This window comes from Aspergillus candidus (assembly GCF_002847045.1).
Source record: "Aspergillus candidus strain CBS 102.13 unplaced genomic scaffold BDW47scaffold_7, whole genome shotgun sequence".
Classification (NCBI taxonomy): domain Eukaryota; kingdom Fungi; phylum Ascomycota; class Eurotiomycetes; order Eurotiales; family Aspergillaceae; genus Aspergillus; species Aspergillus candidus.
In genome coordinates this window covers 26251-42490 of record NW_020194012.1, presented here as the reverse complement: position 1 = coordinate 42490, position 16240 = coordinate 26251, and the positions used below count along the sequence as shown (strand labels likewise).

Genomic DNA, 16240 nt, shown 5'->3' with positions numbered 1-16240 from the left:
CCCGAGTCTACTATCGTCGCCCTCATCACCATCATCGTCTGCGCAAGACAGCGCTGCCACGTCTAGAGCAACACGACACGACACGCCCGCCCCGCGATATCTTCGAATCGTTTCCTCGGCGTATTACGAGGTGGAAAACGCGCGCCCACGCTAATTCAATCGACGAGAGAGGGGGGGGCCGCTGCCCGACCGACCGACCGATAACAACACCGATTCTGCTTCTTCTCCTTACCTACACCCGGCTGAAGAGATTGGGTTCGATTTGTTGCGCCGACGGATAGGAATTGTTGTTGAACGGATTATTGAGGAGGGGACCGCGACGCGCACTGGATTGGATTCGACATCTTTGGTCTTCCTGTTGAGGTTGGACTGTTGTTGCGGTGTGTGATTTTTACCCACCGGCAAAGACAAAGCGCGACGACATACGCTCCTTTCAGCCATATTCTATTTGTCGATTGGGAGGAATGGGAATGGGATTTGGACCTTTCCACACAACAATCACAATCACAATCACCCGGTGAAAGAAACAGAGAAAGGAAGAACAAAACGGTCACCCGACTAAACTAATCGCAACTTGGATTGTGTCTTCCTTCGCCGGCCTTGACATGACCGTCACTGTTCTGGCTACTTCGACGACCAAGACGAAGACGAAGCTTCGCGATCCGCTGCTTGCGCTTGAGATGGCCCCGACCCAGGCGCAGGCGCGTCATGCCGCGCCTGGTAGGAAAACGACTCGGTCGGCTGCACGACGGAGTTTGACGAATCAGGAGAATGAGGCCCCTGCGGGGCCGCCTAATGGTGTTGAGAAGAAGAAGAAGAGTGCGGGTGCGAAGAGGAGTGCTGGTGAGATTTTTTCCTTCCCTTTCTTTTCTTTCCCTACAATACAGCGCTTTTTGCTGTTGGGTGTTCTTTTGTTCTTTCGTGTTTTGTTGCGCGATGCTTACATTTTATGTGTCTTCAGATGTGTTCGATGAGGATGTAGAAGGTTTCCAGTTTACGCGTGTTACGTCCAAGAGCAAAAAGTCTAAACCATCGGATAATGCCATCCCTGAGCTTGCTCCGCCACCAGAGAAACCCCCGCAGCCGTCGCCGCGGCGGGGTCGGCCGCCGAAGAAGAAGGTCGAGCAGAAGCCCGAAGCCACCACGGCAACGGAATCACAACAGGAGCCCTCCAAGCCCAGGAGTACAAGGCAGACGCGAGGCGCAGCGAAGCCGACTGCCCCCGAGCCAGAGCCGGAGCCGGAACCTGTGAGCGGGACGCGCTCATCTCGAAAACGCGACCACGCCGAACCAGTCCCGACAGAGAAAAAGAAACGGAAAGGGGGGCGGCCTAGCAAATCTCACGTGGAGGAGCAGCGCAATGGGTTTCAGTCGCCGGAGCCGCCGCAGTCGGGAACAGCGACGATTGCATTACCCATGGCGGATACCCCGGTGATTCAACGCAACAAGGAGATGCGGGGCGCTGGCAAGTCTGGAAAGGGCAATCGGCGGAGTAGTCTGGGGATGAGGGGGCGGAGAGCCAGTTCGCTGATTGAGTCTGGCGCGTCGAATGGTGGGTGTTTCTTTCCCTTTTGGCTAGCGCCGTGCTAACAGACAACAGCGTTACCACACAGAGAGGTAGACACGGCGGAATTCTTCAAGCACATCGCCAGCGACGGATTACCGGAGCCAAGACGGATGCGGCAATTACTGACGTGGTGTGCCACGCGCGCCCTGAGCGACAAACCTACAGGGTCTGGCGCCGAAGACGCGAGTGCTCGATTAGCAGGTGGGTGCTTCCGCGACAATTGCACGTATAGGGCAATGCTGACGGACTATAGCGCGTGTGATTCAAGAGGAATTGCTCAAGGACTTTTCCCAGAATTCGCAACTCTCCGACTGGTTCTCACGGGAAGATGTCGCGCCGTCCGTGGTAGTGAAGAAGCCGAACCCGAAGAACACACAGAACAGCGAAAAGATCAAGGAACTAGAAGAGCAAATACAGAGGTGAGCTATCTTCAGATCTACACATACAACATATCACTAATGATAAACAGGCTGCACCAAGAGAAACAGTCCCTAAACGCCTTACTACGACCGCCGACTATCCCCCCAATCCAACCTCCAGCCGCGCAACCAGAGGAGCCCACTGAAACCCCCACCACCAGCGAGCCTTCTGCATCCTCGATAGACACCTCCTTATTAGACCCGTCCCAACGACAAATATACGACACAATCAAACCCGCCCCCGCCCCTGCCACACACCCACCAGACAGCACCGACACCGACACGCCCGCCCCGCACACAGAAACCGCCATCTCAGCGCGTCTCTCGCGCATCACACACAGCCTAGCACCAACCCTCGACTCATTCGCCGCCGGCATACACGACATCGACCTCTACCGCGCGACCTCAGACCGGGTATCAACCCGGGTATTACAAATCTGCGCAGACCGTCTAGAAGAGCGCGACACGCGACACGCGCTCCGCCGCCTCGCGCTCGACAACGGCAGCGAGGAGGACACGAAGACGGTCCGGCCGCGGGAAGACCTGGGGTTAGTCCTCGGTGCGCTCAGTCGGATCGAGCGGCGGTGATCTCATCCTTTTTTCTTCTTCTTCTTCCCCTTCTTCATTATTTTTGACCCTTTGTATCTGGCTGGAAGGGTGGCCGGTGGGTAAAGGTCGTTTGTCTGTTATTAGTTGTTTGTTTGTTGTTGTTGATTTGATTGGCGGCATGCAGCGAGCAACGGAGTTGGGATTGGGGAGTTTGGGGGATGTTACTTAGCGTACTTAGGTAGATAATTGTATGATTGCTTGATTGGTTATTGATTGAGGGTTGGATGAAATGAATCCATTAACCTATTCTGATTGTGTGTAAATTGTGTATAGTGTAGTTTTCTTTGATCCTGGTGTAGTCTTCAACTCATTTCAAAAGTGTATCAGGTATCTACGTTGTCTTCATTAAGTGGATAATACTTAGACAAACATATATCCAGTGTTCTACCAACTTAAATGCCACTGCATATACAACCAAGTAGGTATAAACAAGGCAATTCAATTCTACACCCAGTAAGTAGACAATTACTGTTCCGGGTTCCATTGCATAATATCGTGGCCCTCTGCTCAGGCGGACGTGGTATGTTTGTAGCACATGGCATTTGGGCTACGATGGCTTTTTTTTTTTTTTTTTTTTTTTGGCGCTGTTGGTAGGGTGGAAGGGATAGGGGTACTATATGGGTATATGGCTAGGTTTGGATGGATATGTATGTAGGATGTACATGTGTACTATCTCATATATATGTATTCTTGGGAAGAAAGGCAGTGCTTATTCCATGTTATTAAGATATTTTGTTCAATCGAGTAGAGTATATGTGTGGTACTAGATAAAGAATTGTAAACAGGAAGAATGGGGAATGGAGAAAGAGAAAGAAGCCTATGTTGTAGTAGTAGTAAGTGATTGAATAAACACTAAGATGACAGATTTTAATGGGATCATAATGTTTATTTCTTCTATATTGTCAATCGGATATTTAGCAGATACCGCAGTACCAGGAATCTGGGAGTGTGACCAGATTGTGACAGTTGTAAGTGGCGAGGTGATGACTATATATAGCAAGTAGGAGGTAGGTAATCAGCAGTCGATCATGGTTGATCACGAATCAAAAGAGAAACACAATCGGGTCTAGAAGGTTGAATTAATTAAATAGGCCATTAGATAAGATACTTAACGCCTGCTTACGCAAAGATAGCTGCGCCTCCGGGGTATGTAAGTATGCATAGCATAGCGTAATGTCTTGCATTGGTCTGATTTAATATTTGAATTTGTTCTTTGGGTTTTCTAGTGCTGTGGGATGATATCAACGTACAGGAAGGGTTAGCTTATATTTCCACGGAGTATGTATCCGAGTTGTTGATTTATTCATGCTGCGATAAGTTGGGCAGCAATTTGCTCTCATTCCACTAGAACTAGTTCAATGACCGGTATGACCATCAGGTTAGTTTTAGATGCAAAAAATGGGTGGAGTCCGCTAATGCAGTCCGGAGCCGGTTTATTTTCCGGGTTGGTCTGGCCTGGTAGGTGCCTGACCGAGTCTACAGTATATAGGTATGGACCTATTTAGGTACCTCAGTACTAGAGTAGTTTCTATTGCTAAGATCTTAACAAGACCATGTGATGAATAGATCTTTTTAGCCTCCTTTTCGAAAGTTAGCGTGGTGGATGAAGGTTGAAGAGTTCGGCTGTCAGCTGATCCTATGGATCCTCTTGAAGTCTGGTTCATTATGGAGTCTGGTGGATACAAAACATTGATAGAACAAGGTCTTGTCAATGCCATGAGTCAACACTGAGTCAAACAAAGAAATAAAGACAAATGATAGTAAAATAATAATAATAATATTATTATAGACCATCCCTACATTATATCATATGCTCCTTGCCACCACATTAAGCATACTACACAGGTAGGACAAACCCTGGCCAGCCGGCTTGCACCTCTCTTCCCCGATCACAGTCTCACATCACCATCTTCCCTGCCCGGTAGAATGGAATGGCCTCAGCCTCAGTCTTGGTTCCACCGCCATCCTCGGGACGTACAGCATGCCCGTCTGACGGGAATCACGGACAATCCGGCCAATGCATGAGGTCTAGAAGGTTCAGTCATTATTTGCATAATGTTCGGATAGAGTTGGTAGGTACCTACCTATACCTCCTTGGTGAGTATGTACGGAGCACTGGTGGCCTGTCTACCAGGATGACATGCATCGGTTCTGCATAACAATGGGATACCGCCAAGGAAGGACAATGCCGTGTCACACCCCGCGACGGGTGGAAAGAGAGCAAGACCACCATGCCAAGTGAACATCATCTGAAGGTGTACAGCACACCCGCCGACTGGTCCAGACACCGCGTCACAGTCTGCCATCTTGTTTGATTCATCCATGCATGTCTCCCCATGTAATGAGCAAACTTTGCAAAAAGTGACCAAATCCACAAATCAACAAAGGAATTGAATGATCTCAAACTATATGTAATGGTTAATCTTCCTAAAAATCATTGGATATCATGTCTGTGAGTGTAGTGGGTCAGAAGAGCAAAGCCGCGAAACCTCAGCTGCAACCGTTGGGCGTAGATAAGAAGCCTGAAACAGGGGGCTGGGATGTTCGGTGGATCTGGGCGATTCTATCAGGAGCTTTAACTTCCATTCAGATATGGGAATGTCATCTGTATGGACTATGGAGTACCTGAGAGAATCATCCTAAATGATTCCCACCTATTAGCTAAATCGCCTAAAATAAGAAACATCGGATCAAAAAGGGGTTGACTCATGCTCATCGGTAGGAGCTCTGATCTTCCGGTGCTCAGTGCGCTGCAGATAATCGTGTTGATCAGCAGGATGGAACAGGGGGCATAGGCATTGACTTTAGCGTGATGATTTTTTTATCCTTTTTTATTTTTATTTTTATTTTTATTTTTATTTTTATTTTTACATTGTCGTGTTTTGTGATTCTACTTCTGATCCTGGTTTGTTGATGCAGCCATGTCCAATGGAAACTGCCTCAGGCTGCTCTCACCTCAAACCTTCACTTTCATTTTCACTTCTTCCTTCTTTGACTTTCTTTCATCCTTCTCATCCCTCCACTATCAACCTCCCCCCTGACTGATCATGGTTCCACATGGCTGATTCGGTTGATCACCTCTCAGAGCTTCGTAATGCCAACCTCTTATCAAACCGTCTTGTAACTGACTGCCCCACCTCTCCTGGATGGTGACGACCCCAATGGTGTGATAGGATAGACTTCTCCAACTAACCTACAGCAAGGTGAGCAAATCCCTCATCCCACTTCTTCCATGCAGGTGGATAGGTGGATAGATTCTCCTATCCTGCTGCATCCATCAATTTATCATCCCTCGACCGGGCTTCGGGTAACCGACTGACGTGCCCGCGACAGCCCTCTTATTCGTCTGTTGTCCTGCCCCTCCGACCCCTCAACCATGGACGATCATCCACACCGACCGGTGCAGATGGACGGTCCGGTTCGGGCGCTAGAGACTAAAGGTTCTGCTGATAACCTGGTTCCTTCGGGAATGCAAGGACCCACTCGGCTTTCTGCCTGCGGCACACCAGATCCTCTTGGTCTCGTTTGCCATGCCGATTAGCCTTTTCCTGCTAATCCTCTCTCAAAAAGGTTCCAGAATACAGGAGATCCAGACGGTTCTATCGGTGGAGAAAGGTTTGGCGACACCTTTCAAGATCCATCATCATAGAGCATAGACGAGAAAAAATTTTCCTCTTCCCTGAACTAAAAAAAAAGAAAAGGTCGGAAAAAGGACGCGAGGCTAAAAAAGGGTAAAAAACGAGAGTGTGTGAGAGAACATGGCCCAACGGCAACAGTTGATATCCACCATCGTCCACTCTCTTCCAAGTTGTTACTCCCCTCCCAACAAGCTAGGACTGAGCTAGGAGTCTAGCAATCCAGCACGCTGAACCAATGTAACTCCCCTGTGGCCAGAGTGGTACATATCGTGGAGCTCGTGGAACCGCTTCCGTCGTCGACCCGTGGTCCCTTTCCAAGATAGCCAGAAAAAAATGATGCCTGAACGCCGTTCTAGTTCTCTTGGGGGTTGGGTGTCACCCTGCGCCTTTGACTTTTTTCTTTCCAAGCGAATCTTTCTGGGTCTACTCGTGGTTAGCATGCTGTAATATGGGTAGGGCTAACTGGTTGGATGAAACAGTAATCCCTATTCATGCAAGTGTCTTTTTTTTTTTTTTTTTTCACTACATCTTATTTTCTTGAATTTTTATTTTATTTTAGCTTTGCTTGGGACCCACGCCGGTGATTCACCTGCTAGCTTTGCTACTGATATCAAAATTATCTCCCCTCTGACCCCGATCTTTTATCACGGTGGCAATTGCTTGCATCATTTGTCACAATACACGCCATTTGCCCACCCCCGTTCCTGAAATCTGGATTTATATCTCCTTCACATTCCTCTCTTCCCTGACGTCCTGTCCTGGGTTGTCCACAAGCATTGACCCCAAAATATTGTCATTCCTCCGCAGCCCTCTTTGCTACACAAACCCCAAGGCAGATCGCTCACTTTCCTGTCTTCATATGATTAGTGTCGTCTTTCCCTCCCCGTGATTGGATCTGGCTTCCTTGTCAGGGCTCTTCTTCTCCCCCAAGATCGGCTGCTTTCATCCAGCAGAGGCGGCTTTTGTGACCTCGATCCCATCACCTGCCTGGCCGTTTAATTTAATTCCATTCGATTGTTTGTTCACCGTTATCCCCCTTTGGGAAGTCGAAGACACCTATAATCAGAAATCTCCTACACGTTTCCCCCTCCCCTCCCTTATCTTGCAGCTGGCCCATTGCCCCCCGACGTGACAGAGACGCCGCCAGTGAACTCGACTATGCCTCGGTGACGTATGATCATTCTTTGAAGCGGGACCTTTCACTCCCTTCCTTCCTGCGCGCCACCTTCCACCGACTGGTCCTCTCAACATCTTGCCGTTGACTCGTTGGACATTGTCTGTGCTTCATTCCCCCGGACAGCACACCCTCTTAGCTCCGTGAGTCGCTGCAAAGTCGGTTCCCCGGCCGGCAACCCCCCTGGCGCGATCCATATCTCTGACCTGTTGCTAGGGTACCCTTTTTCGGGCTTTGGTGATCGTGATAGTGCCATCAGCCGGATCCGAACCATTGGTTGATTAGACCGAAGTGCAAAAACAAAGGACGAAAGGAAAGAAGAAGAAAGTTAATCATAATAATTATAATTGACCAGGAGGAATCTATTGAGAGATTCCCAAAGGTAACACAACTAGACAGTCGGTGTCCTCTGAATCTCCAGCGCCGTCACTCGCGTCCAGGCATTCATCATGGCTGGCGGCTACTTCGATCTACCAATCGCCTCCTCGCGACGGTCAAGCATTACTGATGTACCTGGAGAGACCGGTAGATCTTCTGCAGGGCCGCGTGTCTCTCCCCTTCCCACTCCGACTGAGGGTGTGGATCCCGACGGCGCTCAGGGCAGGAGCCGGAATGCCGGCATTCTCAAGAGCTCGAATCGCGTCAAGTTTACGGTCAACGAAGCTTATCTAGGTCATAGCCAAACCCTCCCGGTCTCAGAGCCCCCACAGTTCGATGGCAGATCGTTGCCCCAAAGGCCTTTGCCCACCGCCAGCAGCATTCCACCAGCTGAAAAATCCATAGCCGACTCCCAATCACTCCCTCTGATTGATATTGGCTCCGGATCTCCTATCGGCGCTATGGGCCTGGCCGTCCACTCACGAGCGAGCTCCCCAGGGCTCATTGGCGACGATGAGATCAGCAATGAGAGGGGACAGAGGGCTATCCACTCTGCGCAGGAGCGAGCCCAACGACTCGCATCCCTGCTGGGCCGCTCCACCAGATCGCCCCGGCCCAGTCCCCGATCAAGTTTGCCGTCATCAGTTGCGTCGACCCCCACAGAGGTGGCGCTGCCATCTGATTACGGTGACGAGATCCCCATGATCAGTCTCCCTGAAAAGCAGTTTGGTTTTGACTATGACGACGAAGACGAAGACGATGAAGCTGGCCTCGTAAATAACCGCCGGCACACTACTCGTTCCTCCGAAGCTCATCAACTTGTGAGCCAAATGACCCGAAAGGAGTTCAGTTTCCTAACCAGGATCCGCGCCCCTTCCCCGGGAATCCGATCCGGACAGGTGACTCCTCTCGAGGAGAGAGACCCGGACGCCTACGTCGAACCCCCGACCCACTATCGGGGCGGAATCCTCGCTTCCCTGCTTAAGCTCTACGATCAACCACCCTCATCGAACGCTTATCCCTCCCGTGGCCGGTATGGCCATTCGCGCCAGAGTAGCTCTGGAGGACTTAGCAGCCGGGGCCTGTCTCCTGACCCAGGGTGGCGGCCTCAGCGGCCCAGGAAGTGGTACGAAAAGTCCCCCAACCAGTCTAGCACCTCCCTGTCTGGCTCCCTATCTGGTTCGACTGCGAAAAATTCGATGAGCTCGCCCACCGCCATGCTCAAACGCTCACAGAGCAGCGGTGCTGTGCCCAGCGTCCCCAAGCGCATGGACAAGGCTCAGCTGGCCGACGAGATCCGCATCACCGTCCACATTGCCGACCTGCTGGCCCGCCAGCGGTACCTGATCCGACTGTGCCGGGCCCTAATGAAGTACGGTGCTCCCACCCACCGCCTGGAGGAGTACATGAAGATGACCGCTCGTGTCCTGGAGATCGACGGCCAGTTCCTGTACATGCCAGGCTGCATGATCATCTCCTTTGACGATGTCTCCACCCACACCACCGAAGTGAAGCTGGTGCGAGCCCCGCAGGGAGTCGACCTCGGCAAGCTGTCCGACGTCCACATGATCTACAAGGAGGTCATCCACGACGTCATCGGCGTCGAGGAGGCCATCCAGCGCTTGGACGAGATTATGAGGAGGAAGAACAAGTACCCGATATGGGTGGCCATCCTGGTCCACGGCTGTGCCGCTGCCAGTGTCGGCCCGTTTGCCTTCAATGCTCGTCCCATCGACATGCCCATCGCCTTCCTGCTCGGGTGCCTGCTGGGCGTGCTGCAGCTCGTGCTGTCGCCACGATCCAGCCTCTACTCGAATGTCTTCGAGATCTCGGCCGCGGTCCTGACCTCGTTCTTGGCCCGCGCCTTTGGCAGTATTCGTTATAACGGGGAGCGACTGTTTTGCTTTTCTGCCCTAGCCCAATCCTCCATCGCGCTCATTCTACCGGGCTACATGGTGCTGTGCGCCAGCCTGGAGCTGCAGTCGCGCAGCATGGTCGCCGGCTCCGTGCGCATGGTCTACGCCATCATCTACTCCTTGTTCCTGGGATTCGGGATCACAATTGGAACCGCCGTGTACGGTCTGCTGGACGCAGATGCGTCGACGGAGTACACGTGCCCCGCCAGCCCGATCACCAACGAGTACCTGCAACGGTTCCCCTTTGTGATCATCTTCACCCTCTGTCTCTCGATCGTCAACCAGGCCAAGTGGAAGCAGATCCCTATGATGCTCGTCATCGGATTCGCCGGCTACGTGACAAACTACTTCGGCACCAAGCGGTTCTACTCGAGCACGCAGGTCTCCAACGCGCTGGGCGCCTTCGTCATCGGCGTCATAGGCAACCTTTACAGCCGACTGCGCCACGGATTCGCCGCGGCAGCCATGCTCCCAGCCATCTTCGTCTTGGTGCCGTCGGGGCTCGCGGCCAGCGGGTCATTGGTGTCAGGTCTCCAGTCCGCCGAGCAGATGACCTCGCGGACGGGGCCACACTCGGTCGTCAGCAACGGGACGCAGGGGTTCGTGGACGCCGCCAAGAACATGTCGCAGCCGACTCCAGGCCAGGAGTACCAGAGTGTTGTATTTGACATCGGGTACGGAATGGTGCAGGTTGCTATCGGCTTCACAGTGGGGTTGTTCCTAGCTGCGCTGGTGGTGTATCCTCTGGGGAAAAAGCGCAGCGGGCTGTTCAGTTTCTGACCTGCCTGTTTACCTTTACTCGCATCCTTCTATCTCACCCTCTTTCACTGAAATATCGTCCTCTCATTCCATCATCTCTTCCTCTCACATTTTATCTTATAATCCATCCTCACCTCATCGCCTATATCTCTTTCCTTGTGTCTTTTTTTGCATACGATTGGCATCCTTGATCAGCGTCCCGTCGTGTTTTTCAGCGTCTATTCTTCCTATCTCCTGGCATCATACTCATCACTATTCACACAGCATGTACCTTGCATTTCCTACCTCACGATCGGTTATATATGCACTCTTGGTTTGGTTTGATCTAGCGGTATAATGAGGGACCATCGACGATCTAACTGTTTCACATTTCATATGTCATGTCATAATCTCCCGTTGATTCTTTTCATCAACCATAAACGGTCTTTATCCCTAATTGGGTTGTCATTTCCTTTCTTTTCATCTTTTGATTTCCAAAAAAAGCAAGCAAGCGCTTACTACTGTCATTTTGATTCGATTATTCTATATATGAACTATGTGCTTATTATCTCCCACTTTATGGCATTCTCACAGACAAGAACCTTTCCTTAGATGTAAAGATGGGTTAAAATAGGATGGATGGATGGATCCTGCTACCTATTCACTATCTGCTACTCACAATCTACCTACAACCTGCCCACTGTCTTAACCAAATACAGCAGTCAATCACCCAGCCAATAGACAAAAAAAGAAGAAAAAAGAAAAAAAGAAAGAACCAACAAACAACCACGCAAATCCAACCTATTCCATCGAACCCGCCAAGGGGAGCACTCACTTTGACCAAAATAGAATCCTTGGACATACACCTTCCAATCCAAAAAAAAAAAAAAATAAGAACAAAAAACTCATTCATCTAATTCCGACCAACCAAATAAATATATAACTCAACCAATTGACACCAGAACGCAACCCTAGTTGTCACCCGAGCAAGGACTGAGGCTTGATATAAGTAGGCTTCTGTATAGATAACAACATCCCCCAGAGCACGCCACAACATTCCTACCTCGTCGAAGAATACGTCGTGTCCGTCAATCAGTCACGTAGATCTTGAAATGAGAAATAAAGTAGACGATACAATCAACAGCGGACATACCCCTCCTCTCTAGACCAGCATGTATATACAATATAACCTATCACTTATGATAAACCTTCCAAACGTTTTCCTCGCTTCGCTTCTAGATGCTCCCCTTTTTGATACGTATGTATGTATGTATGTATGTATGTACGATGCTCACATACAATAACCAAGCCACCGCACCTGCAGTGATAGAGTATACCCTCATAGGTGTGAAAACGGGGATGACAGCGCTTCCGAAAGGATGAAATCTGATGGTGTTCGGAGCTGTGGACAAAGTTGCTTGTTGGTTTGAACAATGACAAGATGAGGAAAACGGTGGGGAAGGGACGCTGCACACGCTGCGGGTCAAGCTGACGTTACCAGCTGATTGCAGTTACTGCAATGATAGGTAGTGATGGGAGGGGGAGGGGACGGACTCGCTTGTATAAGCGAGTCATGAGCATAGTGTTGTCAATATTTTATCATATAAAGGTTATGTGGGAGACTGGGCGGACTGTTGGAATTGCATCGCCGGGATTGTTTAGTCCCGTGTTTACAGTTACAGGTAAGCGCAGGGTAGGTCCTCTTATATCTGTGTGGTTTCTTATATTGGATCTTTATGTTGGCTGGACTCGATGTAGTACTAGTCAGTCATAGGGCTGACAGCTGCGGTGTGGATTCTTATTACTGTGTACTATAATCTATTACATTCAATGAAAATTACTATACTATGTAATACTGTATGGATATGATTGATGATTGATTTGATTGTACTACATACCAGATGTAGCAAACAATGCTGATTGTGATTGATATGGACATTCCAAACCCTGTCGGTCTACGCAGTTCCTCCCTCCCGTCCCCGGATCTAGCCAGTTGCTAGCAACCAGCCGGTCCGAGAATGCAAGACCGAGATAAAGAAACGGGAAGAAAATAAAGACGGAAGAGAGAAAAGAGATAGAATAGAAAGAGAAGAGAAATCAAAAAAAGAAACCAACCAACACCATGAGATCCTTCAAGTTATCTCAAGTTCATGTTTCATCATTCTGATCAAAGGCCTTGTAAAAAGAGAGAAGTAAACACCACGGTTCATCCAACACTCGATTGTGCTGAGTATCCACCTTCCAAACACAGTATGGAGGGCAGACGAAGAGAAAGAACATGGGGGCAAGATCACACTCAAGATCTTGCAGTCAAAACAAGGAACGAAACGGATTAACCATTGGTCATGGACCAGCAGGAGTGAACCGAAAAAAAAAAAAAGATAAAAAATAAAAAAAAAATAAAACCAAAGCTAATATCAGGTCATCCAAGGCTGTGGGTCGTCTCAAACCACATTATGTACGAGGTTTCATATTACATGACAGGGGTCTTGCGCTTCTCGGCGCTGGAAAGCACAAGCATCGGCGTCTTGCGTCTCTCCGGACCCTGGGCCACCGTCTTCTGTCCTGCGACGACAGCAGCCACCGACGGCGATCCGACGGGGGACGACACCTGGTCCATCCGGACATCGGCGAACTTGTTCCCGAAGAACCCGCCGTCTTCGCTGATCGGCGTCGTCGTGTTGTAGGGGCTGTCCTGGGACCGCCGCTCCCGAGAAGATCTCTCCTTCCTCTCGGAGCCGATGGCGCCGTTGGCCGCCGCGCGGAGACTGCCCAGACTGGGCTTGCTCGACAGGCTGCCACTCCGGGCGGTGCCGTCATCCCCGTCGGAGAAGGTAAACTCCTTCTCGCTGGCGGGCGTGTTGGAGCCGCCGCTGCTGTGGCATCCGAAGCTACGGGTGTCGCCACGGCGCTCGATGCCCGCGCGGACCAGGTTGTGCACGGCACGCCGGCGCTGACGCGTGGCAAAGTTCTTGCTGCCCTCATGCTTCGCGGTGGGCTTCGCGACCAGTTCTTCGAGCGAGGGGGGACCCCGCGGCTGGCGGGTCGGGTGCTCGCCCGCGCGACCCTGTCCCGGGCCAAAGGTGCCCGTGGCCGGGGTCGGGGGCAGCGCGGCGGTCTTGGGAGCCGGCGGATGACCGCCGCCGTTGGCGCGGGCCGTGTCGATCGGCGCCTTGGGCGCGGGGGACACCGACGAGCTCTTCTTGTGACCGCGACGGAACGCGTTGGCCGACGGCGGCGGCAGGGGCGCGACATCGTGCGGGGGGGAGGGACTCGAGCTCGGAGGCGACACGGGCTGAGACGGATACGCCGGGGAGTGGCGGGACTCGGGCGGCGGAGAGACCTCCGCGCGGAAGGTGGGGACCTGCATCGCGGGCGACTGGTCACCCGGGTAGGCGGGGGGGGAGGACGACGATCCGTCCTGGGCACTGTTGTCGTAGATGTAATTCTGCTGGCCCGTCAGGGGGTTGTAGACCGAGTAGAGGCCCGGCTGGCCGGGCACCGGCTGGACGATCGGCTGGACGCCCTGCTGGAGCTGCTGCTGGTAGAAACCCATGCCCGGGAGCGACATCGCGGGGAGCTCCGGCTGCTGCATCTGCACGCCCAGGTTCAAGCCCTGGAACTGCTGGGCCGCGGCGGTGACGCTGATCAATTGCTGCTGCAGACGCTGCTGCTGGGCGGCCAGGAACAGATTGGTGGACATGAGCTCGGCGTACATGCTCTCGTCCATGGGCGCCTCGGCGCCCATGTCGAAGGTCGGCGGGGCGAGCACCTGCTCGGGCAAGGTGTACATGGGCCGGCCGGTGTTCATGTCCATGCCCTGATTCATCGCCATCGAATGGCGAGGGAATCCGGTTCCCGTCGCCGTCTGAGGGATGCGTTCCGCGGTGCGGTTCGACAAGTTTCCATATCGATCACCCTCCACGCCGAGGTGTTGCTGCCGGGCGGCGGCCGAGGGCACGGTGGCGGACTTGGGGGCGGTCCTCAAGCCGGCCAGCAGGTGCGAGCGGCTGGTGCGGGGGGTCTGGAGGGGCGCAGACGGTTGGGACTCATCGATGGTGGGAATGTGCGGGGGCGGCACACTCAGGCGCTTGATGTGGGAGCCCTTTCTGCGGGATGCAAAGCCGTTGGAGGGGGCTCCGAGGGAGCCCCCGTTATTGAAAGACGAGGGATAGGTCATTTGAGCAAGACCGCCAGCGTCCATACTCAGAAGGTTCAAAGTTTTCGAGAAAAGTACAATCGAGAGATGAGATAGACGGAACGACAGATGTGTCGGTCGGGTGACGAGACAGGAGTCGACGTTCGATCGGGGGATTATAATATTATGCAAGATGCGAGGCGATTAGACAAGGAGCGGAATAGACAGGCGATGCCTTGAATTCTAGGAGAGCCAACAAGACTTTGATAGGAGTTAGCGGAGTGGTCGACGCGAGGTTGGGCAGGAGCACACGGTACCTTCCGAGAAGAATGAACGGAGGCGCGTCTCCACAAGCGAGAGCAGACCACAAACGATTAGAGAACAATGCAGTGTACAAGAAGGAAATCCAGCGAGCTGGTGATGGAGACTGAAACGGCTGCCTCGAAGGAAGGATTGACGACAGACGCGACCGGACGTCGACGATGGGATCGATGGAATGAGGCGCGGTGACTCCGTTAGGTGGAATTAAGGACCGAATAGGATGAGATCAAGGGTCAGGGGGAGATGCACTGCAGCTCCCGAGAGAAATGATGAATAGATGAGAAGATGAATAGATGCAATCCGATGCAATACAAGAGAAAAAAAGACAGAAAAATCGAATGGAAAACTCAAGCCGGTGACGATTAGACTTGGGAGGGTGGAAGACTGATGGGATCCAACAGCAACAGAGCCGCCTCGGGGGGATGATGGAAAGTAAGGGATAGATCGAGTGAGCCTTGAGCCTCCCTGTTTGATAGTCTTTTGTCTGGTGTTTCGATCTTGATGTCTTTGTTGTTTTTCCTTATTCTTTTTTCTTGATTTTCTTTTTTCCTTTTTTTTTTTTGCGAAATTAATTCCTTATTTTTGATTATGAACCGGAAGAAAGAAACGAGGACCCTTGTCAAGGGGGTTGCGAACCGAATGGGAGGCGAGAGGGAGAGAAAAAAGAAGAGAAAGTGAGAAGGGGAAGAAAAAGAAAGAGGCGGATTTGGCGATGGTTTGTCGGGCTTTCGTTTCGGATCCTCGGCGCCTGTATTTTTAGGTCTCTGTTTCTGGTTTTTTTTTTTACAGTTACCCGCGCTGTCCCAAAGATTGGCAGTCCGCTTTCCAGGGGTCACTGGTCGGATGTCTCTTCGAATTTGGAAACACGAAGATGACAGAAGTCGAAGAAAAGAGGGATCAAGAAACGGAGAAGAAGGATAATGCAGAATGGGAAGAGAAAGAAAGATGAGTGACAGGTAAGAAGTGAAAAGGGGGAAGAAGGGAAGTAGAGAAGAAGAGAAGAAGTTGGAGATGAAGCGGAGAGAAGAATGGAGGGGAAAGAACCAGAGGGGAGAGAGAGAGAGAGAGAGAGAGAGAGAGAGAAAGAGAGAGAGAAGAGAGTGGGTAAGAGAGATGAACGATGGATAAGGAGTACGGAGTCCTCCCTATAATAAAGTACCCTGATCAACTCCCACCCAAGGAACTCTACAATAACTCTGGATCTTGTCAGGATACCTAATATTACAACGATCATAACAATACAAACCATTATAATCAGTATTATAATATCATACCGATAATAAGAACCAGTCATATCAATGAACAGAGCATTGGATGAAGATTCACCACATACCCACCAATC

At 51.4% G+C, this 16240-nt stretch overlaps 3 protein-coding genes across 3 annotated transcripts; 2 read left to right on the top strand and 1 right to left on the bottom strand.

Moving 5' to 3' along the window:
- The first annotated feature begins 28 nt into the window (after window positions 1-28).
- On the top strand, window positions 29-2801 carry BDW47DRAFT_100605 (Mis12-Mtw1 family protein). Its single transcript, XM_024811477.1, has 5 exons — window positions 29-843; window positions 962-1552; window positions 1601-1768; window positions 1821-1986; window positions 2037-2801. Exons 1-5 carry the CDS (start codon window positions 606-608, stop codon window positions 2572-2574), a joined length of 1701 nt encoding a protein of 566 aa, XP_024674667.1. The 5' UTR covers window positions 29-605; the 3' UTR covers window positions 2575-2801.
- A 4809-nt stretch (window positions 2802-7610) lies between these two features.
- On the top strand, window positions 7611-10639 carry BDW47DRAFT_80971 (threonine/serine exporter family protein). The gene has a single exon (XM_024819908.1). It carries the CDS (start codon window positions 7857-7859, stop codon window positions 10479-10481), a length of 2625 nt encoding a protein of 874 aa, XP_024674666.1. The 5' UTR covers window positions 7611-7856; the 3' UTR covers window positions 10482-10639.
- A 2273-nt stretch (window positions 10640-12912) lies between these two features.
- On the bottom strand, window positions 12913-14643 carry BDW47DRAFT_115692 (uncharacterized protein; the record flags this gene model as incomplete). The annotated part of the gene is made up of 1 exon (XM_024814830.1): window positions 12913-14643. One exon carries the CDS (start codon window positions 14641-14643, stop codon window positions 12913-12915), a length of 1731 nt encoding a protein of 576 aa, XP_024674665.1.
- Window positions 14644-16240: the final 1597 nt, after the last annotated feature.

Coding starts and splice junctions, on each gene's coding strand:
- BDW47DRAFT_80971 (XM_024819908.1), top strand. CDS start 7,857: ATGGCTGGCGGCTACTTCGATCTACCAATCGCCTCCTCGCGACGGTCA.
- BDW47DRAFT_100605 (XM_024811477.1), top strand. CDS start 606: ATGACCGTCACTGTTCTGGCTACTTCGACGACCAAGACGAAGACGAAG. Junction 1,553..1,600: donor TGAGTCTGGCGCGTCGAATG/GTGGGTGTTTCT, acceptor AACAGACAACAG/CGTTACCACACAGAGAGGTA. Junction 1,987..2,036: donor CTAGAAGAGCAAATACAGAG/GTGAGCTATCTT, acceptor AATGATAAACAG/GCTGCACCAAGAGAAACAGT.